Source organism: Malus sylvestris, chromosome 14 (assembly GCF_916048215.2).
Source record: "Malus sylvestris chromosome 14, drMalSylv7.2, whole genome shotgun sequence".
Classification (NCBI taxonomy): Eukaryota; Viridiplantae; Streptophyta; class Magnoliopsida; order Rosales; family Rosaceae; genus Malus; species Malus sylvestris.
Window position 1 is genome coordinate 23,262,236 of NC_062273.1, and position 24,065 is coordinate 23,286,300.

Genomic DNA, 24,065 nt, shown 5'->3' on the forward strand with positions numbered 1-24,065 from the left:
GATGAGAAGACTCTATTGACACGCTTATAAAAAAAGGAAAACTAATGAAAATGGCTTGAAAACTTTGAGTTTTAATGATAAGGACAAAATAAAGGGTAAAGTGAATAGTACCATGATTGACTTTTTAGTGTAAAAATGTGATTTTTCATTAAATGAACAGTACCGGGTGCTTTTCGTTAAAGTTCCCTATAAAAAATGAGACCCGTACATTAGAGATTATCCTAGATGGAAGAGATTCTCGTTGATTAAAAAAAAATGAAAGTACAGATTATACATATTATACAATATTGTTTTTCTTCCACGCGTTGTGATGCAAAATTCAGTTGTCATATATCCAGATTGATCCATAAAGAATACTAGTTTAGTCAAATCCTTCATGTCAAACTTATTAAATTATTCTTTGATGACCTGTCAATCATGAGCAATTATCTTTCTTATTAAAGTTTTTAATTTAATTGGTGATGATAATAAACACGAACATCGACTCAGAATTTGAATTTACATCCAATAATTTTTTTGAACATAAGAGATATTTTACATTAAATTTATTTGAACTACAAAGAAATTTTTTTTTGAATTTAGGTGCTTAGAGGGTGCGTTTGGTACGTGGGACGGGACGGAACGGAACGGGACGAGGTGTTCCGTTCCATGTTTGGTACGCCAAAAATTGGTGGAACGCACTGTTCCATGGGACAGAAATTTGGTGTTTTTGCGTCCCGCCTTCCCCCGTGGAACGGGTTGTTCCACGTATGTGGAACACAAAAATTCCACTGTCTACCCTCTCTGTCTCTCCCGTAGCTTCGTTACCCTCCCTCTCTCCTGTAGCCTCCTCCTCCTCCTCCTCCTCTACCTCAAACCCAGCTGCATCTTCCTCGACCTCAACGCTCCCTCCACCACAGACTCACGTTCTGGGGAGTTCGCGACGGTTCATCTTCATCTTCGTCCCATCTTTTTTCTTTGCCACTGCCTTTTCCCGTAGCCTTCCCCTCATCCTCTCCCGTAGCAGCTGCATCTCCTTGTTCGATCTCGATCTTCTCCCTTAGCAGCTGCATCTCTAGCTTCGATCTCGATCTTCTTCAGGAGTCGCTGCATCTTCCAGGTTCGATCTTGATCTCTATAGATCTTTAATTTTGCTTTTTTGATTGGGTTTTACCTTTTCGTTTTCTTGAATTTTCCACGAAAATTTCAATTTTCTGGGAAATGATTGTTATTTATCTGATAATAGCTCCAGTCTGCAATTATGCGAAAGGAAAATGGGTTGTGGACCATAAGAAGCTGCTGTATTCTGGGCATGGTTGTAAGCAATGCCTGTCAAGTATGTGGTCTTGCGGGATGACAAAGTGCATAGATTTTTCCTATGAGAAGGTTTCATGGCAGCCAAAAGATTGTCAAATGGAAGAATTTGAAGGCTATAAGTTCTTGAAAAGGTATTGAAATGTTAAAATTAAGCAGTTTCGATCAAGTGCAAGGTTTCATTTTATTACTATCTTGAATCTGGTGTGATGTGACCTTAGCCCCCTAGTTTGTATAAATCTGATCTATAATGGTTGTTTCTCCTATATATTGAATCCATTATGGGCTCAAGTTAACGAATTTCTCAAGTTGTGATGTTTTGGTTAGTAGATCTCTTCATAGACCATTAGTCTTTCTGCACTTGATCTTGTTAAGGCTTGCAGCAGTTTCCAAATAATGGACACCTCATAAGCTACCTTGCATTTTAATTTCTCTTGTCCATTCATCTATTTGAAGAATTTAAGGTTTTTAAAGAATTACGGTGAATAAGCCAAGTTGGGAAATTGGGTTTTCTGTACGAGGCAGATTTTCTGAATTGGTCAAATAACAACTTTCATTTCTAATACAATATGGCTTGCATGCATTTTTGTTTCCAGCTAGAGGCTTGACCATATTTGAGAAATCTTTTCAGCTCCATGTGGGCAATTTGTGTTTGTAAAATTGCTTGAATGAATTGAGAAATCTTGTGGAAGTTGTATGTTTAGTGAGCTTATATGCTTCAACTTGAACTTGTAGACTATACATTTATACAATGCTCCCGCTCAATGGGTACCTGTGTATTTCTGGGATTCCTTTTTTGCTGCTGTATCTCCCAATCAAGAGTACAATGGTTCCTTTTTTGAAGGCTATATGAATCAACAGACCACAATACAATGGCTCCTTTGGAGAATCGGTTTGAAAGGGAAATAGAAGCAGACTTTTCTGATTGTGATTTGCGTAGTTTTTCTGTTTTATTATTACTTACCAATGCTCTTTGCTTTTCGTTTTATAGGTCTCTATGTATGTTGTTGCAGCACATTAGTTCTGTTGGGATTGTAGGGATAAGTTAGTTGGTTAGTAGCTTATGAGTGAAGCAAAGAATACTTGTATAAATAACAAACACCTCTCTCTCTCTCTGTCTCTCTCTGTAATTCATTCATTGTTCAAGGAATACAATCTTTAGTCATTCACTTTCTTTCTCTAAATTATCTACCATTGTTTTTCGTTTTGCTTCTTCTGCAATCTCCAAAAGCTAATCATGGTATTATTATGTGTTCAAATATGAACAAGTTCAAAAAAAAAAATGTCTCGTCTCGTCCCATGCATAAACATTGTACCAAACAACAAACAGAACAGGAATAAGTTAGTCATTTAATCTTTTGGTTCCGTTCCGTCCAGCGCGTACCAAACGCAGAATGGAACAACCGTCCCGTTCTGTCCTTCGCGTACCAAACATAACATGGAACCTTGTTCCGTTCCGTCCTATCCCGTCCCATTCTGTTCCGTCCCGTCCCGTTTGCGTACCAAACAGTACCAGAGGGAACACATTACTTTAACCAACCTGATTAAGTTTAGATTTGCAATTTAATCATATGATAGAATCAGAAGAATATATTACAAAATCAACTAAAAAAGCATTAGAAAATTTTCCTACATTCACCATTTCATAAAATAAGAATATAAATATTTAAGGAAGATAAGGTATAACAAACATTTTCATCAAAAGCGCTTTTAGTTATTTTAAAAGCACTTCCAAACGAGTCCTATAGCGCCAAAGATATCTTCCCACTACAAAATTTCCACCCTGAGCCTTTGCTTGTCCATCTAATTCACTGATATACACGGAGGTTATCAGGGAAATGCTACAATTACCCACTTCACTTTCTAATTTTCAGATCCCTTTGATCTGACAACCATCCACACGTTGAGTCTTGCTGAATTATCATTTGTCTGGCTGTTCCTCGAGCTCTATCGGATTATGTTGTTTCTCCGGGATTTTTTCAGAAGTTCAGGGAACTGTTTTCGCCCCTAGCGATCATTTTGTTGCCAATTCCTCGGAATCAGACAGAGCTCCATCCATTTCCTCAAAGTATGGCCAACTCTTTCGACTTCTTTTTCCGCTCTTGCTTTCCTGTTCGTGAAGACATTATTTGATTAGCGCAATGATAAAACAAGCACAAATGGAAGAAGGAACGCGGGCATTAAGGTGTAGGTGGACAAACCTCATATTTCTGAACCAGGGATGCCCACAGAGATTTGCATTGTCCTGGGCTTCGGTTGATCCCATCGGCCAACAAGTTTCTAGATATCTCTTCCCAGAGGGCCATTCTACCCTTCACAACTTGAAATCTGCTACGCAGTTTCCCGCGCATTGTAATAAGCTTCTGAACTTCGTCAGTCTTCCATTTATTGCGCTTCACGGGCTTTGAAAGATTTGGTATTTCACTGCTTTCAGGACCATCTTTCTGTGGATTTTCCTGTTCTGCAACCAGACCATTTTCATCTTCTACTGATTTGTCACCAGTTGATAATCTAACCATTGCGTTCAAAAAATCCTCTGAATCAGAAGAAAGCTTCTCTGGCTTGGAACTTGAAGTGGCAGAATCTTCCTCAGGCAGGAGTCCTTCGACTTCAATGCCATCATCTTCAAGTACGGACTCTGATGAGAATCATGAGATGAAACAATAAAACATACACAACATCAATGCCAGAAATCACAACTCCAGGTAAAAAAAAATTTAGATACATCAGATTGACATAGAGGTGATAGTGATGGAAAGGGAAAAACCTACAATACATAATGAAGGGAAAGTTGTTCCATGAATCATGATAATATCGATAGTTACTGCTAAGAAACACCATTTTATGGCACAGTGTTACGTATAATTACTGAATACATGCATATACATGTTTGCACATGTGCATATAGTTGCCGAACATGTTTCTATAAGGTGTCTATTAGGACATTTGCCCATGTGCATGTGGAGAGAGAGAGAGAGAGAGAATAAATGACCTTCAGTATCTTGTTGAGAGAAGCTCTGCAATGTGTTGTCCTTGCCTTCATCTGCTTGTGTTGTAGTTGACTGACTCGGAAAATGTGTTTTGGCCTTGCAATCATCTGCTTGTGTCCTAGTTGACGGACTCTTAATTTGATGTTGATCATATACTTTCCTCAACTGTGACACCTCTGAACCAACATAAGATTTTCCAGATAGTCTTGCACTGACCTCATCAGCATGAACTGCTGCAGGGTTCTCCATGGCAATGGCAATGACGTCTGGCCTTTTACCACTGTACTTTCTTACCAATTTCCTCAATACCTCAGACACTGTTCTTTCCATGTGAGGAAGAGGACAACTTATGGGGCAGCTTGATAGTGCAGAATGGGCAGCTTTGTAGAGTGCATCAATAAGCTTTCCTTTGTCAAGCCATAAACATCGAGTAGTAATTTTTATCTTCCCTTTTATGCTATTTTCAGTCGAACCATTTACATTTTGAGGGCGTAAAACTTCCATGCTTAAACCCAAGAAAAGAAGATCAGGATGCTATCATATAGAAATTGCCTTACTAGGAATATGCACGTGTCACTGATGAATCTATGAAACCTACCTGACCACTATTATGCCATCTAAGGCAATTCTTAGTCTCTCGTCAACACAAAGGTCGCTTGATGTGCCAAATGCTTTATCGCCGTCGCTAAACTTCAACTGTAATATAGGACTAGATTATTAGAATTGCTCGATTAACTTATCATAATACACAGATAAAACTTCTCAAGGAACACCAACCTGCAAATTCTCTTTTCCAAGCAAAGTGAAACCATTGGAAAGTACTCTTCTGTTTCTTAAATGAGAAACCCCAAGCATTTCCCCGTTTTTTATAACCTGTACCATGAATCTTTTCTAATTATGACCACAAAAGAAAACTTAAGCTACAATTACACTTACTACATATCATTGGATCATATCATCGTCCAAGGAATTATCAACAGGATAAGTTCCATGAGCATAACAAGATAAACAGAGTGACTCACAGTGGTGTGATGAATGCCAGTTGATCTCCCAAGCAATTCATGCTCTTTGAGAAACAAGAGTTCTCCATGTATGGGCAGAAAATGTTGCGGCTTCACAATTTGAAGGACTTCTTCCTTTAAAAGAAAATAAGATTTCCTGGTTAAAATATATAAGATGGAACCAAATGAAAATTGCACATGAAAAGGCATATCAGAATATAAATAATCACTATGGCATTGTAACTTACTTCTTGAGAAAAGAAAATAAGAAGGTGAAACAAAGAAAGACTACTGTTTTTTTTCCCTAAATAAGAAGCAACAATGTCATATAAAGTTTATCATCACCGTTGAGAAGATTAGAACAAAATCCTATCATATAAAAAAAAATTAGGACCTTTTGAAATTGAAATCTTGAAATAGAAGACTTACCAATTCTCCACGATACCCATGACCAGAAGTGTGCAGCCCCTCATTCTTACCCATCACTATAGTTGACCCAAGATCTGATATGCGGTTTAACATTTTCATTACCCTAGATTCATTACCAGGAATTACCTATAAGGTAAACAAGGTCAAAATAGCCAAACAGATCAATCTCACCATGCAGCGACAGTAGATATCAGAATTCTGAAAAACAGTAGAAATAACTGGAAAAGATTTCCAAAAGATTTAGCTGATGTTCTGCGTGCAACTTCCAGTTTTGGTAATTTCAACTTTGACTAGGGAACAATGTGAATTAAACTTTGGAAAGATTTCTTCTTTCTTTCTTTTTTCAATGAAAAGCTAGATTTGTTAACCATGAGTATAGGAAACTTAAAAGGGTAAAGAAACGATACGTCAATAAACAAACGAAGTTGAGAGCATAAACATTCTTATTCGTCTAAATAAATTTGGTTATGCTGAAAACTCATATAGATGTAATTTATATGAAAAATCAACTGGAGAGGCTTATTAAATCAAGTTTTATTACCTTAGCTGAATACAAAATTATGTCCTCTTTGTTCAGTTTGACGGAATGACTACTTCCGAATGATGCAAGATTTAGAGCAGCACGTGGTTCTGCCTGACACAATAGCATACATCATTTGCCAGAAAAAAGGTCCCGCCAAAGGTTTAACATTATGGAAACGGGCCGCCATAGGAGGGCATCTAGATAAACTTACTTGAGAGCCAGTTGTGACAATCAGCAAATCCTTTGGGGCATAGGAATAAATATCTTCCACTTTCACCTAAATTGATGTAATAATAAATAAATAAAACTTTATGATGAGATCTCGCACTAAAAAGAGGAGAAAAGTGAATAGATGCCATTACTAATTAGAGATCTAAATGATAACCAAGCATAATTCCAATTCCAGCATGAGTCCATCAGGCACCCATTTCCAAATTCCTAAATATAACAACCAGTATGTTTTCTACTATCTCCCCAAAAAGAATGAGATCAATTAATTATACAGACTAGAAGTTTTGAACTAGAAACATTATACTTCTGCATAATCCAAACAAACTTCAGGTCAAAGTGGAAAGAAGAAAACTTGATAGCTTACAATGCAATCGAGTAATAGAGGATATGGCCCCAAATAGAGTTTACTGGCAAGAACTAGTAAAGGACTTCGAGATAGAACTCATTTAGTTGAAATAAGTTGAATGTAAAGAAGACGCAAGTCAAATTTTCTATTCACAGTTCATTTATGGCTAAAACAGTTTTCGTCAGCCAAATAGAAGCTGATGCTAGCTCTTACTTCTTTAATTGTACTTCCACGTCACATGAAGCAACACAAGATCTCATACGATAAGGACATGCACGCATACCCAGACTTGATGGAAAGGGGGAAAAATTACAGGATCTTCGTCTACCCATGTAAAAGAGAACTAGACAACAGGAATTATTACCAAGGATGATGGATCAATTGGTGCCTTCCCATCCTTCCAAGCTGCATCAAGATATGTCCTTAAGGACATACCAACAAATACCTAACAGATCATAATATAGCACTTAGAAACATTTTATCTCACACTATACTAAGGTGGAAGATAATTTAAGGAAAAGAAGCACACTGGATTATGTTGGATAAAGTCATAAGAACCTACCAACTTTCTGCCGGTGAAATCAGCAGCAGCTTTCACGCTTCCAAGTCGGTGTATGTTTGAAGCAAACTGAGTAGTAATAACCCTCCCTTTCGCAGCTGAAATATGCTTCAACAGCGCATCTGCCACAGAAGATTCACTTGTCGTCCTTCCAGGTGAGAGTACGTTTGTAGAGTCACTCATCATCTGACAAAAAAATGGGCAATAATTGATACCTTCATTTTTTCCTCCATGAAAAACAGTTTTAAATCTTGACCAAAAATGTGGTTTACAAGATATTTTTTAATTCTTCAATGTACGAACTACGTGCACAATTCATGTATACTCCATCATTTTTTGGGGAGATATTTTAGACACAGAATATATAAAATTTGCCATTAATGGTTAGTAACAAATAACAATATGAATTTCATATTCTTGATTTTAACAGCACAAACAATTAAACCCCTATTTTGTCCCCAAGAAAAATGCCAGTTTCACTACCAAGTGAATCCTAAAAATAAGAAATCAGAAAGTATATCATTACTAGACTCAGTGGCAAACCAATGTTACTCCTTCTTTTGAAAGTTCTTCCAAGGCTTCGCGGTCAAAACCTCTACCATCCAATGGTGATTCGTCAATCTGTTTAACAAAATTCATTATTAAGTTTGAGAATTTAATCAAAGAAGAGAAGATGCTATACAGGTACGAAAATGTTACCTTCCAGTCCCCAGTGTGAAGAATTGTCCCATCAGAACAGCGAAGAACTAATCCACAACAGTCAGGAATAGAATGTGTCACCCGAACAGGCTCAATCTCAAATGGTCCAGCCGTAAATTTCCTCTTTGTTCTAAATGTCCTAAGTCTAGATGGAACAAAGATCCCGTGTTCCTTCAGACGTTTTTTGATAAGCTGTTGAAAAGAACAATATCAACTTTTTGAAAATGATTCTAACACCAAAATTTTTGAAAACCCCAGAAATTCAAGAGGACAGGCATTCTTCATCACAAAAGGATTCATATACATCGACAATATAAGATGCAAAACCCCTAAAAATGGATGGTTAAGCGCTGCAAAGAAAGTACTTTAATATTCCACGGGTGGTCAACATTGTTGAAATTTACACATCGTGAGAGGAACTTTTAGCTGCAGAGTTAAAGTTAGGCAAGAATTACCTCCATGGTAAAGGATGATGCAAATATTGGTGTATTGGGATCCAAAGCTGGGATCACCTGTTTCGAGAAAACATATATATTAACTAAAATCCATGAAAACCAAAATAATAAACTTCCAGCAGATGTTAATCAAAAACTTTGAGGCAAATGCCATATTATACAACTTTTTTAACTAGAACAAACATATACAGTTTAAATTCATCTTAACATAGAAAAGCACCTAGAAGTAAAAGAAACAGCAAAAACTACGTTATGGAATCAGTACTTTTATGATGTTTCTTTCTACAAAGTACAAACATAGAAAATGCAGTAGATTTATATTAAGTATGATATTGAGCCAAAATGGCATTTCCATAGTATCAGAAGGAAACTTTACCCAAGGCAACGCACCAATGTGGTCTTCGTGCCCATGTGTAATAACAATTGCTTCAATTTTGTGGCTCCATTTTTTGATAAATGTGGTATCAGGTATAATCTTTTGGACTCCAAGCTCATCAAAGCTGAAAATACATATAGCATACATAATCAGAAGAAAAGAGAAGGCAAACAAGGATCACTTTCAGCAGACACTCATAGAAGAAGCAAATACGAATAAGGATCCATTTTTCATGCAAAGCATTTCTTAGTTTTGAATGTATGGAGCAGATTTATCCTTCCATTTATGCTGGTATTACGAAATTTTGTCGATTCTACTTAAATAAACAGAATTCATAACAGTAAAAATGTGGAAAGAAGAAATCTCCTAAGAAAAGAAACTCATACCAGGCAAAAGTACATCTAATTATCACCAAGATACAATCTTTCAGGAGCATAAACAATAGAAAACTAGTCTACTTCACATACTCCGGAAACATGACACCAGCATCAATCAGAATGTAGCGATCATAATTCCCGACCAGCATGCAATTCATCCCAATTTCTCCAAGGCCACCAATTGGTAAAACACGGATTGGCGGGCCCTCTCTCCCTTCATAAAATTGTTCCATCTTTCGTTGAACAGAGTCTTCCATACTTTTCCGAGGCCCTTCCATTCTTCCTGATCTTCTTACATTCGACCTACGTGTTCCTAAATGAATTAAACCAATAAAACAACCATCAATATCATCTAAAAAAATTCGATTGTAAGATGGTAAGATGGAGCCACTAGAATATGCAACCTTTAAGTATTAACATAACTTCTCGTTCGATTTCTTGACAAAACAATCTATATAAAACATATTCATAAGCTTAATGCACATTATACCCAAGTATGGTCACTAAAAAATCAATTTTTTAAAAACAAAAATATAATCTTTTTCTCGCAAATAGAATGCCCGAGAGAGTGAAAACAACCTACAGAGCAAAACTAAACCCTGTTTCGAATTCAAATAACCTGCTTCAAATTCCACAAACCAAACAGAAGAACGAAAACTTTGTTACCCAATTAAACTAAAACATCATTACTAAAAATTATGTTCGCTAAATTTCATAATACTTCCTATTTTCCATTTTCTTCAACTTTTCCAACACAGAAAAGAAAACCCAAATTCTTATTTTAAGTACCTGTAGCAGTAGAAGAGCCCACGGAGCACGAAACGCAGCGGTTCGAGGTTTTCGGCCGCCACAGGAGGCTGTAGGGACAGGGAGAAAGAGCTCCGAGAGCGGCCATTTGGGCGGACGCGCTTCGTTTAAACGGAGCTGGGTAGAAAGAGTGGTAAACAGATAAACCCCCCAAAACCCCTAATTGCATGAGCGTGGTGGTGGACGTTTCGGAGGCCCGAAACGGCGAAACGAAACCCCGGAAATTTGGAGGCTGTTGGGGTTTGCTGAGAAGCGGGAAACGGGAGGAGGGAGGGAGAGTGCAGAGTGGGGAGTGAGGATTTTAGAGGATTTTTGTAGGCTTCTGAAATATCTCTCTTATCATTTTTGGAAGAATGAAGGTGATAAAGCACTCCCACGTGTGAGTGGGTTTTGAACATAAAAATTTAAATTTTTACAGCTTATATGGCATGGCACTTTGACATCTTTTTAAGTTTTGTTTTTCAGCCGATATGTCAAATTAAATTATTATTTTATAAAATAAATTATTAAACTAATTAAAATTTAATAAAGGACATTTAAAGTTTAATCGGTAATCTGTTCAACTTCCTTGATTGAAAAGAAGAAAAAAGTAGGATAATTGCATTGGTCAACTCAACATTAATTATACTAAATGATTAAACTAATTAAAAATTAATAAAAAAAACATTTGAAGCTGCTGTTGAATTTGATAGCAACCTCTTTTGCTGCCAATCTATGTCATCGCTATATAGGATTTGGCACTTCGTTTGGAGAATATTAGTGTGATCTTTGTTTACGGCTATAGCTGATATATACATTTTGACATCTCCTTTAGAAATGCTCTTAGTGCCTTTTTTTTTCTCTTATTATTATTACCAATTTTCTTTGAGTGAAACCAAAATAAATGAACAAATACAAGCGATATTGAAAAATAGCAAGTTTCTATGTACGATCAGTCGCATGTCCCCTTTCTTTCATAAATTTAGGTTGTTAATCACACAATTTGTGTGTGTGGCCGCATAACCACTTGGGCTGACGGGCAGGCACTATAATTTGCCATGGAAGAAGAATTTAAACACACAATCTCATATGCATAAATGCTCTTAACCAGCTCAATCACAAATCTCACGCTAAAAAATAGCTAAACTATGTAATGATTGTTTTCGAATGTGAATAACGACTCTGTTGTAAAATAGTGGGTATGTTTGCCCATATGTATATAGTAACCCTTTCACAAGTTTAATAGTGTCATTTGTTTGTTTTCTATGTGGTTACTCTATAAATAGAACACTACATTTGATCAAATTAGACTTGAAGAGAAAAACAACTAATAGCAATAATATACATCACTTCCTTTGCAATCATTTTGTGTTGGTACAATATTTTGCTACTCGCTTCTGTTCCTAGCAAAGTTATCTCTCTAACTTTTGCCTATTTATAACAGACTCCTCAATTATTATCTTTTTCGCTTAGATGTTAGCGGTTGGATTTCAATGTGTCAATTTTTGTGGTGAGTGTCTGAAAATTCTAAGCAAGCATTTTCCAGAGAGCAGGACTTGTACTTGCACGAGCTATTCATATTGATGTAGTGGTAAACTGCTAAATTCACATTGGATGAAAATATCCTTGGTGTCAAAAGATATGAAGGTACAACAACACATGCATCATATGAAATAATCTGATACAATTCTTTTTATGTCCTTAAGATTAAAATTACACTCATCCAAACATGGTGCGGTAACCATTGCAGCAGCAACTGCAAGAAATCCCTGAGCGTGGTAATCTTCCGGTGTCGGGAAATAACTACGGGTCCCCGGTTGCACAAGCACTAGTCAAATTTGGGCAGCGTGTCCCGGGAACCATGGCAGTCCAGGTTGAAGACACTGTTTTGTTTCTGGAATTGGGACAATAGGTCCCAGAAAGATGCGCCACAGATCTAGTATGATTGTCACCAGCATTGCGGCGCCCAGAGCATCAATGGCCGCTCTAGGCAAGTCCCATGGATCACCAGGCTTCTCATCGATCCTGTTAACATGAACAAACATGTGTTATGAGCATTCTAAGCGATCCCATATATTTCTGATCAATAACTTGAACCAAAAGGCTGTCTGGTTCTTACCTAAGAAACATGGGAAAGCTAACGATGAAGTATATCGCATAAAACAAGGAACCAACTGTATACATAGACGCCCGGTCCACAAATTGATAGTAAGGGAACTGCACATGGTGAAGGCAAACATCATTGTAACAGCATCTGCTCACATAGCTATCAACGAATCATTAAACTACCAGCATTTCAAAGAATGGAATGCGTAATTATTTATGAGCTTCATTTTATCACAAAGGTGTCACCAACCAACAGAGATAGCGGATAAGGCATGCGGGTCAAATGGAATGCCAAGTATAAGGAAGACTAGAGGAACATGAAGCGACATATATATGAACTACAGCATTCTACCTTATCTAACCTAATATATTGATAGGCCACCTTTAGAAAGTAGTCAAAATTTACGAGTAGTTAGATGAAAGATATCATAAATGTGTTGCAACATACGTTAGAAATAGCTACAGTCTCCAGGTATGCGATGAAATAAGAAAAAGCCAAAATCCATGCAGCCTCAGCAACCCATTGAACTTGTTCTGGCCATGCAGCAGTAAAATGGCGTAGTCTGCGAAGTGTTATATTTGATGTGACATGATAAAATAGGAAGCAAACATGTGTGAGAAGGAAGGTAGTGTGGGGTACCTGCACAGATAAAACGTGATTAGAAAAGATAGGTAGTATATTGCAGAGCGTTTCAAGATTTCTAGCTTACATTGTTCATCTTCCATGATGGGAAAGTATACGAAGCTCCCAAAACGGTGAAGAAATAGTGGGTCCAAAAGTAATTCCCAACATAGCTAAAAATTATTATCCACACGCTGGCCTGTTACAGAAATCAAAGTTTGGTTCAGGCTAAGCATAAAGTTATAATACAGATGAGAATGTCATATTAGATCAATTAGTGCAGTAAAGCAGTGAAAAGAAAGGAACCTTCAAATGACAAGAACAAGCCTCACAATGGGAATATTCGTTTTATCACATGCTTTGCAACTCGATAAACAAATGATGAGTGTTTTTTCCAAGATGTTTGATATGATGCATATAAGCACATTATACAAAGTACCAAGAAGAGAAATACCACTGCATTCCAAATAAACGATAAGTTCAGAATAACCGGCCGCAAAAGTTATAGATATATACAAATCCAAATTATAAGTTTCATTGTTCGATGACTTTGTCCTAATTATGATATATAATGAATTTTACCCAGGAAAACACTTGCCTTGACCCAATAACGATCCTTCCAAGCCAAGCTGCTATCCGCCTGCAACAATACTCGCAAAAAAAAAAAAAAAAAAAAGGGTTAGAACATAAACAAACTCTGGCTAATACAATCCAAGTTCCATTCTACTGCACTAAAAGCTTGATCATACATCGGTTCTATCAGCAAATATTTACTCTCTCTCTCTCTCTCTCGTATATTGGATTAAAGTATTACTAACTTCAAGATAGCAAGAAGTTTGTACTACATGGAATATAATTCGAGGGTGGAAATAAAAGGGCTAGTGGAATTGTAATTTTAACCATCATTCGACAATTGGAAACGAAAATTTTAAACGTTATTCCGGACACCCCATTTAAATTTAAGCTGAAAATTGTCTTAAAAAATGAAATTTAAGCTGAACTTAGTAACATTCAAGTAATACCTTCCCAACGAAGAGCATTGGCAACAAAAACGCAGGGACTGCGGAAACCAATCCAATTAGCAAATACTCCAATTCTGTAAAGCTCTGCCGCATACACAGATCAAAAATCCAATTACGAAAACTAATTAGCAAAAGAAAATTGACCAACTCTACGGACTACAAATACATTTCCTCAAATAAAGTTTCCATCTTTTCTATTATTTTCATTCATTTTCTTTTGTTATTTTCTCAGTAACCAAACAGATGATACGGAAATCGAACCTCGTAGAGCTTGAAGGGCACGACGATTCCCAAGCAGAGAGTGAGCCAGAAAGGAGTGTAGAGAAGGAAGAAGAGCTCCCCCCATCTCTTGCTTGGATTCGGAGCCAACCATAAACTCGAATAACAATCCGGTTCTTCTTTACCTGCACGCATTGCCAAACACGGGCTTATCAAAAACCCGGATTATAATTCCGATACAGCAATTCAAAACCCTAATCAATTGAAGTATTTGAATTCGAGTAGTAGCGAACTTTACCGCCCATTTTGGTATTCGGATCTTTAAAACCGGTGGTTTTTATTCGGATCGGGGCGGAACGCGGAGGCGGTGGGCGGTGCTTTGAGTGTTTCACCGTCTGAGTGACTAGTGAGAGTCTCCGTCGTGATTGCGCCTAGATATTGCTGCTGTTCAGTACTTGTTGTCACTTGTCGTATTGTGCTGAGGTGGCCCATTTTTTGCTAAAAAGGGTCTGTTGAGTTAGGTATTTACTAATGTACCAGTGGCGTTGAAGAAAATAATCTAATTTGACACTATAACTACGTCATCAAAATTTGGTGCCAAAATAATTGTAGTAGTTTTATTTTTTAAAATAAGTGAGTGTAGCCAGCCGGGCGCTGCTATTGGCATAACAACCGGTACACCATAGGTTGGCCCAACCCAGTCCTCTCGTACTAGGGTTGGCTCCTCGCAGTTCTCCCTTTAATACCAACGGTAGATAGGAACCGAACTGTCTCACGACGTTTTAAACCCAACTCACGTACCACTTGAATCGGCGAACAACCGAACCCTTGGGACCTTCTTCAACCTCAGGATGTGATGAGTCGACATCGAGGTGCCAAACGACTCCGTTGACAAGAGCTCTTGGGAGTCATCAGCCTGTTATCCCCGGCGTACCTTTGATCCGTCGAGCGAGAGCCCTTCCACACATAAATGAGAGGTCTTAGGCTCAAATCTCGTATATGGCGAATTCGATACCAAATTAGGTTGTTCATTGTATGACTTAGCCGAACTTTTTTCTCCCCTTAATGTAAAATATATCGTTGTACTATAAAAAAATAAAAAATAAAACAAAACAAAACAAGTGAATGTAAGTTGTTTGGAGTTGAGTAGGCTAAATAATGACGTACAACCTTAACAACACCACGTTTTGCCAAAATATATCTCTAAGTATGGCTGGTTCAGTATGAGATTTTGAACTGAAATGAGATCCTAAATTAAAATATATCGTTGTATTATAAAAAAATAAAAAATAAAACAAAACAAATCAAGTGAATGTAAGTTGTTTGGAGTTGAGTAGGCTAAATAAAGATGTACAACCTTAACAACACCACGTTTTGCCAAAATATATCTCTAAGTAGGGCTAGTTCGATATGACATTTTGAACCGAAATGAGATCCTGAATCCTGAACCAAATATTTTTGGGGATTTTTCGTTTTGATTTGGGAATTTCGGAAATATTTTTAAGTCCTACCTTTGAGATATGTTAATGTGGACCAATCGTTCTTGATTTCATTTCAATTTTCTTCTCAAAGTTTACGAGAGTCCAAGTTCGAATTCCTATCTCAATTACTATAGATTACTCACAGATATGTACGTTAGTCTATGTTAATTGGATGGTGTATCATTTACTTATGTTTTCAGAAGGCGAATTTTCTAGTTAATTTGTTCGTGAAATTTAGGGTAAATTACATAGTACCTTCTCAGGTTTGAGGTCTATTACAACCCTATACAACATCTTTAAAATATTTCATTTTCATACCTCACGTACTATTTTATTTTAATATAATACATTCGTTAGATTTTTCATCCATTGTTCCGTTAAGAGCTGACATGGCTGCCACATTTGTGCCACGTGGCAAATTTTTTTCTTTTCTATGAATTTAAAAATAATTAATTAAAAAAAGAATTTAAAAAATAAAAACCCTAAAACCCATGTCTTCCCCATCCCCAATAACCCCATCTCCTCATACACTCCATCCCCATCTACTATGTGCTTGTATGCAACCAGAATCTTTCGTCGCCGCCTCTATCCCCATCTGGTAGTCTGTCTCCAACAAGTCCATGCCGCACCTGTCTCTCGCCTGGAACGGGTAGCCCCGGTCGAAGTCAACGAAGAAGGCATTGCTGGAGACGCGGTGATAAGATCTAATTCTCAATTCCCTTAATCAACCTGCAAGTGGCACAAGAAAGCTATGGAAGAAGAGGGAAGGAGAGAAGAAGGAGCAGAGCTCCAATATTGATTTCTTTTGTAAAATTCTGATCTGATACATTTGGGGGAGCTGGGGCTCCTTTTATAAAACCTCTACACTTTTAAATGCCAGCTGGCATATTAACAATTCCTCACAGTAATAAAGCATAAAACCTCAGTAATAATTTGGGTCATAACAATACTTCCCCCTTGAAAATTAGCCTTGTCCTCAAGGCTTAAAAATGGAATTGTAGAACTTGACTTTGAAATCATTATAATCCTTCCAGGTATGGCAGCTCGCTTGAACTGAGTGAGTGAGTTCTTGTTTCCTGTAGCCTCTCCATAATTTTCTTGTGACATCTCCTCAAAATTTTCAACCCGAGAGAGATATGAAGATTCATCAAAACCAGAACTGAAATTAACCACCATGAACTTTCTTGTGACAGCTCCCATTTGCAGCCTTTGCAGTTGTTTTTCCCAGAAAAGATTTCTGCCCATAATGTCAAATGGAGACACACCATGGACTTGCAACCCATCTTTTGATGCTGCATCACCAATAATGGAAGTGGAGTCCTTAAAGATTGTCACATTTCTGACGAAACCAAGCTGCTCAACTGAAGTGTTCTCAACTAGTAGACTCGGATCACCGGTTCCCAAAACAGCATCCACATTTGCTTCCTGAGTTTTGTTTGAACTAGATAGGATGGATTTACCAATCATCAGCAGTTGAGATATAGCAGAACACCACCAATCATTGGAGTGAAGTCTCTCCAATCTTACAGTAGTACTACAAATTATATTGTTAACATGTCCTACCAATGCACTTTCGAACCTAGTCGCCATATCCACAGCCTTGTTCACGCTTAAATCATGCAATCTCTTCATCTCATCACCATATCCACCATCTCCAGTTTTTTGCTTTTTGCCCTTATTCAAAGCTTCAACACTTCTATCCAATTGTACCATAAAACTACCGAACTTGGTTATTTTTGTAACCCTGTTAAGCCACTCTGCCTTGACATTTTTAAAATAGAGTATCATTTTAACAGTTTTAGCCATTGCATCTCCTGGATCCCATAAAAGCCGACAGTCAGGGTTACAAGTGAAAAACAGAGAGAACTCAACATGTAAATCAATAACTAAGGCACCACCAAAATTGCTTTCCAGGTGACTAAGAAAGCATACTAAATCTAAATAGGTGCCCATAGCGCATTCACTCATCTTCAATGTATTTGTTGTTCCGTTCCCAGCAAAGTTATTGCTCTTGCTAGCTACCTCTCTAATTAGAGCTTCAACAACATTTGCCATATTATGCCTTGTCACATACATCACATCTGAAAATGACCAATCTCTCCACCACATGTAACAATAGCCCATTGCAGCAAGTGGAACTAAATATGAAGCATAATTCCCACTATAGGAAGAATTCTCATTGTAGATGGTTACAGGTCGAGATGAGGTTAACTCCCTGATTTCTCGAGCCAATTGTGGAATCTGAGCTTTAATAACTGCATTATCAAACTTCTCTGGCAAGATATCAGCTTCATTTACACCCTCCAATATATCCTGCAGCTGTGCAATAAGATCAGACAATCGCCCATTCCCCAAAACTATCAAACTGGTCAAGCCTTGTTCCATCTCCTTTAGCTGTTTGGCACTAGCAGTAACATCATTCATGTTCCCAACAACCTTCTTAGCCTCTTTTGGTGACCCAAGTTTAGTAAACCCAAGACTTTTTGCCTTGACAGCTTGGAAATAGAGCAACAGCTTAAAAGTGAGCTCCTCACCATATTTGATACAATAAAAAAAACCTTCATAGTTTGCTTGTCCTTCGGTATTGATCATAACAGAAATCTCATTCTCATTCAGCCATTTGATCTTCCTAATAGCATCGCAGTGCCACTCCCTCATGTTATGACACATATTGAGCCTTGCCATATTCATCAAATAAAGTTCTCTCAAATTGTTTTGTGAACTAAGAAGTGACTCAAATGCATTGACACCATAGTTGCCCATGGCGTTGTCTGAAAGATTAAGATACCTCAGAACACATTTTTCATCGGAGCTATGGTATTCAGTAATCTTAATCTCAATGTGAGACACATTATCTTTTTCTTCAGAAGACACTTCTTTAACCCTTGGCTTGCTGCTACTACCATCCAGTTTAGGGCTAGCTTCTAAATCATGCATATCTAAAGAGGCCACATAAAACACATGTACATTTGCACTCCCTCTCTTAGACAGACGATCAAACAGTTGCAGTGCATAAAAATTCTTCTTCACAAATTGTCCCACAAGGTACCAATTACCCCATCCACATTTATCAGTTAAGAAGTCGTCATACATTATCACAATAACACCAGTATAATATGCCAGAATAACCTGCAAAACCCAATACCATTTGTCTTTCCGATTTGTAGAATTGGAAAGCAAGGATGTCAATACCTCGTGTCGACGCTTCGTGGTGTTTGTATGCGTTAAGGGCAACATATAGAGACATATAGTATGTGGGTTGAAGCTCCAGGAGAATGGATCATCGTTGAGTCGAGGAAATTCAATTCGTTGCGGACACTGAATTCGCTGTGGGCTGCCGTCCCCGTCGTGGATCCCAAAACCCTGCACGGTTGTTGGAGCTTCCTGGTTGCGCGAAAATGGTGTGCTATTGTTGGTGTGAGCTGCCATTGAAGTGTTCGAGTTCAACTGTGGTTTGACGGACGGAACTGCGATTTCTCGCAACAATGGTGATGACGAAAACAACGGCGGAACGGAATGGACTTCGATTGGAGATGGAAGTCTCGGCGGATTATCGTCTCCTTGAAGTCCGGGATGACCGAGATCGATTGATTGCGTGTGATCGGAAATCGTCGGGACTGGATCAGCAACTCTCGCAGCTCTGAGAGCCGAGTCGCGGCGGAGCAAGGCCCAATCACGGCTGAAATTCGTCGTGAGATTTGCGAATGCAGAATCCAAAGCTTCGTGAATTGCATCACGGAGCGCAGCACGCATCGAAGCTTCAAATGAGTCGATTGCAGCGGAGAGGCGTGCATCCATGGCAGGAAGACGGGTCGGGTGGGCGTCCACAGGAGGGAAACCAGGATTTGAGAAGGATGATACCATTGATAAGATCTAATTCTCAATTCCCTTAATCAACCTGCAAGTGGCACAAGAAAGCTATGGAAGAAGAGGGAAGGAGAGAAGAAGGAGCAGAGCTCCAATATTGATTTCTTTTGTAAAATTCTGATCTGATACATTTGGGGGAGATGGGGCTCCTTTTATAAAACCTCTACACTTTTAAATGCCAGCTGGCATATTAACAATTCCTCACAGTAATAAAGCATAAAACCTCAGTAATAATTTGGGTCATAACACGCGGACGCAGGGCGAGCCGGGTTCTGAGACGGAAATCGAGTTCGATTTGTCCCCATTCAAGCTAACATCATTCAGAAGTAGTCGGGTGGGGAAAAATTTGGATATTTTAGTTTTTTGGTTTTTTAGTTTTGCTGGGTTTTTTAGGATTTGAAATTGAATGGGTAGGCTTTGCATATTATTTCGAAAGATAATAGAGTGTGTTTGGTTAGAGGGAAATTGAGAGAAAATGGGTAGGAAATGTTTGGATTTCTTTGTGTTCTGTTGAGCGTGGGAAAATTTGGAACTTTTTCAGTTTTTGGCTTCTGGGATGGAGATTGAAGGTTGTCAAGGTCTAAGTGCTGGGAGTGGGAGAGGAGGTTGTCGACGTAATCGACCAAGCTGCGATGCGAGTTGTGAGATCTCGGGTTGTTGTGGTGGTAATTGGAAGTGTAGTTAGTAGACAGGTGCGGCGTTGAGGACCTCATTTTCCGTCGGGTTGTGGTGGCGGTGGTATTGGGGACGAAGAAGGCCAAAATCCTTCACCCCAGATCCTCTTTTTCATTTTTAAAGTTTTTAATTATTAAAAAATGGTTTTTTAAATAACTAATCCTTTTTTTATTTACTTGATGCAAAGTTGGCAGCCACGTTAGCATCTCATATTTGCCACGTCATCACTTAACGGTTTACTTATGAATTTTCTAACGGATGTATGAAATTGAAATAAAATAATAAGTAAATGTTTGAAATTGAAATGTTTTAAAGATATTGTATGAGATTGTAATAGACCTTAAACTTGATAGGGTACTATTTAATTTACCCTTAAATTTACTAACGGAAAAATGCTCAAAACTTGGCGTGGACATGATAAATCTTTGAGCTGCATGCTGCTTTCGGATGATGGTTCTCTTCTTGTTTCTGGTTCAGATGATGGGATGATATGTGTGTGGAACTTGATTAGGTAACAACTAAACTTTGTATTTTGCCCTCGTCACTTTTTAGATGCTAGAAAAACTTTAGGATAATAAGAATTTAACAAATGCTATTTTTCAATCATTTGGATGGCAGTTTGCTGGATGTAGAAAATGTTGAAAGCTTTCCGTCACCATTACATTATTCAACGGAGCATAAATCCTCTATGACTGGCTTGTTAACTACATCAGGCATCTCAAGTCCAGTGTTAATATCAAGCTCACTTGATGGCTCGTGCAAGGTCGCGAAACTCGTTTTAGTTCTTGCTCCAGAAAATTGTATCTTTTGATTGATTATCTTCTTACTGAAAGCAAATTATTCATTTAATTTATGTATCTGTTGTTAGGTTTGGGATTTAGTCTTGGGAAACCTCATGCATACTCTAGTTTATCCACCAGGGATAACTGCAGTTGCCCTTCACCCAAAGAAGCAGTTAATTTTCTCCGGAAGTATAGACGGAAGAATTTTTGTGAACAAACTCGAAATCGGACTGGTAGAGGATTATTTGGTTGGTGCTGAAGATCAATCACCTGTGCTAAAAGGACACAAGTAATGTCATTGGTCTTTCAAGTTAATTTCGTTAGATCGTTGGAGATAAACGTCTCCTTTTCTCAACAAAATCTTTTCTGTTATAGTTCATTTTTGTTTCAGCATCTTATTAATGTAGTTGTAAGTTGCAACTAGATTCTCTCTTTTCTCTCGTTTTGAATCTGAGAAAAAAAAAATTAAATACTACTAGATTATAACAGAATAAGAGTTATTCATTTTTCCATATTATAGTTTGCTTACATACCTATAATTCTTGCAGCGGATCTGTTACCGCATTAACCTTCAGCAAATCTGGTCTGATATCCGCATCTGAGGACTGCACCATCTGCATTTGGGATATCAGCAGTTGTGAAATCATCCGAAGATTCAACCATCAGAAAGGTAACCCTTGCTTATAGTCTTCCTTTCTGTATTTTTGTTTTCAGTTTTCTTTCTTGAGAGGGTCGAGTCTGCTAACTTTCATTTTTCGTGGTATATACTATAGGCATGCATAAATGTCATTGTTCACGAGTCTACACGCCAGTTGCATTGATGCAGTAACCAAGGCTCTCATGCATGTATTGGAATCTACCAAGAGTCTCATGCATATTGGAACCATCAAATATATTTAATTGAGTTTTAGAGCAACACAAATAGTTAAGTAGTCATTTAAGAACATTTTAAATATTTTTGGGGTAGAGCAAAAGTCCAATTCGGACTAGAGTTTCATGGTGTTGTATTCCTTATAAATATATGTACTAAACCCTTGAGAAAGGAGATTGGAATGAATTAAAATACATTTTGCTTTGTGCAATTGAAGTGAGTGATTTCTCCTTCTCAAATCAAGCATTTGGCTTGGTCGTGTGAGCGAATCCACGATTAGCGACGTGAGCGAACTCCGTTGCCCCTGGTTGAGTGATTCCCAGGTTATCTATCCCTCGTCTTTTCGAGACCCTTGGTCTTTCCTGCATCATGCATAATCCTATTATATGCATTCACATTGTTTTAAAATACAAATTATACAATGTAATGTTTTATATGATCAAGATTGTTTGCTCTCTTCTATTTTAACAGGGCCTGTAACTAATCTGGCAGTGATTCCACAGTCCTCGTTGCTTCCTGTGTCAAACCATCGTAAAAAGTCTAATGCATTTGGTGTTTCTGTGCTCGGTAAGCATCCACAACCAGCCAACTCATCCAACGAGAAGATCACTCTTTTTTCACCATGCCACTCCCGGAAACCAAATCTCCATCAATTTCCAGACCACTGATTTCGCTGCCCAACAAATACAAAACATGGAGGTCTCACTTTTTCTCGCAAACATTTGCACGTAAACGAGTTTGCTTGTAATGTTTTGGGCTAAATGTCTAAGCTCTGACCAAGGTTCATTTTAATTTTTTTTTGTTGTGAAATTTGGGCAGAAAGATTCAGTTGCCGCAATGGAGATGAAATTGGAAACATGTCTAGAGGGCCGAATGCGGGCGACAAAAATGGTGAAGCATATGAATGTGATGGAAATGAATAGGCATTTGCAATCGCCTTTGCTAGGTCTAGCGAAACTGATTCATCTTCAACGAGAAAGAGCAAGACCGATTCATCTTCGACGAGAAAGAGCAAGACCATCATGCTTGAAAATCCCCCACTGCAAGCGGGGGAGGAGCAGCCATAAATCCTCAACTCATCTTTGTTCCCATGTGTCTACTTATTTTGCCAATTAATATAGAGGTTAAGATTATTATAATTACCAACTTATCAAAACTGTTTCTTTCTTCTTGTATAAGGCCATGCTATAGTCAGCTAGTAATTCTGTATAGTGATATCTTTTCTACTTGTGAGCGGGAGGCCTGAGGTTCGATCACCGTGACTGGCAAGTACAACACCTAATTATGATTGTTGAGGCTGCAGAGCCATTATCGTGGCGTAGCCTAAATTTCTTCATTCTCACTGTCAAATGTTCTTCATTCTTATCAACAACAAATAATGTATCGAGATGTCTTTTGCCTTGTGGTAGCTGTATCTATCACGACTCAGTATTAATCAGGTTGAATGTCAGAGTTTTATAAGAGCTCCTTTCGTAGTCCATGTGAGCTCCAATTATAAGAAGGCCAAATTGACATGTTTAGCGCTATAATCTTGAAAGAAATTATTTTTTTGATGAATAATGCTATATCATATTTTATATCATCTTCAACCGAAAGGGCTAAAATGTCATATATAAGCCAAAACATAGCATTTTGACAAAAAACTCATCTCCCACCGAAGATGGCTATTTTTAGCCCCTTAATAATTTATTATTTTGAGCGTCATTTGTCGCTAAATGAATAAACCTTTGGATTTCTTATATTTATATAATCTCAATCATTTTAAAGATAGAATTTCGAGTGACATGTATTGCTAAAGTGAGTAATTCTTCAGATTTCTTATCCTTATGTAATCTTAATTTTTCGGATATGATTTCGAGTGCCACGTGTCAAGATGTAATTGGTTGGAATGGTAAGAGGTAAGAGAATAGGATGTGAAGAGTTGAAATAAAATGAGGTAAGATAATATGGAATGGTGAAAATGATGTGAGAAATGGTGTTGGAATGATTTAGGTATTTATAGGAAAAAAATTTAGATTATTTTTTTTTAAAATTCATCTAAAAAAAATATTCAAATTCCAACGGTGTTGACGTCAGCTAGCGTTGCTAGCTGGCATTATGTTGACGCTAGGTAGCCGTTGCAAGTGGGCTAGGCCATGAGAATTAGGTTGGTTGGCTGGCTGATCTTGTAACAATTTAATGAAACTATTGTTAAAATCTTTGTTAAATTGAGAGATTGATTCACAAAAATACTGTTAAAAGGTGGTCTAGTGGTTGTTCACATGACAATTTAATGAGACTACTAATAAATTTTTCACAAAAGGATCAAAATAGTTTACGGTGGACAAATTTGGGATCACTTTTGTCAATTTTATT

At 37.7% G+C, this 24,065-nt stretch overlaps 3 protein-coding genes and 1 long non-coding RNA gene across 8 annotated transcripts; 2 read left to right on the forward strand and 2 right to left on the reverse strand.

The window, feature by feature from the left end:
- The first annotated feature begins 617 nt into the window (after positions 1-617).
- LOC126600225 (uncharacterized) lies at positions 618-2,462 on the forward strand. The gene is made up of 3 exons (XR_007615386.1): positions 618-1,099; positions 1,226-1,427; positions 2,029-2,462. It is a non-coding gene; the product is annotated as an uncharacterized LOC126600225 (long non-coding RNA).
- A 447-nt stretch (positions 2,463-2,909) lies between these two features.
- On the reverse strand, positions 2,910-10,431 carry LOC126600224 (ribonuclease J-like). Of its 2 annotated transcripts, XM_050266790.1 has the most exons (17): positions 10,069-10,431; positions 9,370-9,592; positions 8,903-9,026; positions 8,527-8,583; positions 8,072-8,263; positions 7,916-7,993; positions 7,376-7,558; positions 7,178-7,258; positions 6,448-6,513; positions 6,255-6,347; positions 5,714-5,839; positions 5,306-5,419; positions 5,061-5,156; positions 4,882-4,979; positions 4,286-4,788; positions 3,495-3,931; positions 2,910-3,403 (listed from the first exon to the last, which is right to left on the reverse strand). In XM_050266790.1, the coding sequence occupies exons 1-17, from the start codon at positions 10,253-10,255 to the stop codon at positions 3,308-3,310; spliced, it is 2,754 nt and encodes a 917-aa protein (XP_050122747.1). In that variant the 5' UTR covers positions 10,256-10,431; the 3' UTR covers positions 2,910-3,307. The 2 variants fall into 2 exon arrangements, with proteins under 2 accessions (XP_050122747.1, XP_050122748.1); XM_050266791.1 differs by lacking the exon at positions 10,069-10,431 and having other exon boundaries at positions 8,917-9,026; positions 9,370-9,526.
- Positions 10,432-11,651: 1,220 nt separating this feature from the next.
- On the reverse strand, positions 11,652-14,480 carry LOC126599463 (cycloeucalenol cycloisomerase-like). Its single transcript, XM_050265848.1, has 8 exons — positions 14,333-14,480; positions 14,077-14,219; positions 13,816-13,899; positions 13,392-13,433; positions 12,882-12,992; positions 12,620-12,811; positions 12,185-12,282; positions 11,652-12,090 (listed from the first exon to the last, which is right to left on the reverse strand). Exons 1-8 carry the CDS (start codon positions 14,337-14,339, stop codon positions 11,898-11,900), a joined length of 870 nt encoding a protein of 289 aa, XP_050121805.1. The 5' UTR covers positions 14,340-14,480; the 3' UTR covers positions 11,652-11,897.
- A 5,268-nt stretch (positions 14,481-19,748) lies between these two features.
- LOC126599464 (protein ROOT INITIATION DEFECTIVE 3-like) lies at positions 19,749-23,111 on the forward strand. Of its 4 annotated transcripts, none has more exons than XM_050265849.1 (6): positions 19,749-20,568; positions 20,676-20,820; positions 20,926-21,128; positions 21,388-21,509; positions 22,182-22,409; positions 22,530-23,111. In XM_050265849.1, exons 1-5 carry the CDS (start codon positions 20,450-20,452, stop codon positions 22,376-22,378), a joined length of 786 nt encoding a protein of 261 aa, XP_050121806.1. In that variant the 5' UTR covers positions 19,749-20,449; the 3' UTR covers positions 22,379-22,409; positions 22,530-23,111. The 4 variants fall into 4 exon arrangements, with proteins under 4 accessions (XP_050121806.1, XP_050121807.1, XP_050121808.1 ...); XM_050265850.1 differs by having other exon boundaries at positions 22,534-23,111; XM_050265851.1 differs by having other exon boundaries at positions 22,203-22,409.
- Positions 23,112-24,065: the final 954 nt, after the last annotated feature.

Excerpts from the sequence above, each read along its gene's own strand:
- LOC126600224 (XM_050266790.1), bottom strand. The coding sequence starts at position 10,255 with ATGCAATTAGGGGTTTTGGGGGGTTTATCTGTTTACCACTCTTTCTAC. Across the intron at positions 9,027-9,369 it reads GCTGGTGTCATGTTTCCGGA|CTTTGATGAGCTTGGAGTCC; the intron begins GTATGTGAAGTA and ends ATGTATTTTCAG. Across the intron at positions 8,584-8,902 it reads ACATTGGTGCGTTGCCTTGG|GTGATCCCAGCTTTGGATCC; the intron begins GTAAAGTTTCCT and ends TTCTCGAAACAG.
- LOC126599463 (XM_050265848.1), bottom strand. Across the intron at positions 13,434-13,815 it reads CAATGCTCTTCGTTGGGAAG|GCGGATAGCAGCTTGGCTTG; the intron begins GTATTACTTGAA and ends GTATTGTTGCAG. Across the intron at positions 12,283-12,619 it reads AGACTGTAGCTATTTCTAAC|TTCCCTTACTATCAATTTGT; the intron begins GTATGTTGCAAC and ends CACCATGTGCAG.
- LOC126599464 (XM_050265849.1), top strand. The coding sequence starts at position 20,450 with ATGCTCAAAACTTGGCGTGGACATGATAAATCTTTGAGCTGCATGCTG. Across the intron at positions 20,569-20,675 it reads TGTGTGTGGAACTTGATTAG|TTTGCTGGATGTAGAAAATG; the intron begins GTAACAACTAAA and ends TTTGGATGGCAG. Across the intron at positions 21,510-22,181 it reads AAGATTCAACCATCAGAAAG|GGCCTGTAACTAATCTGGCA; the intron begins GTAACCCTTGCT and ends CTATTTTAACAG.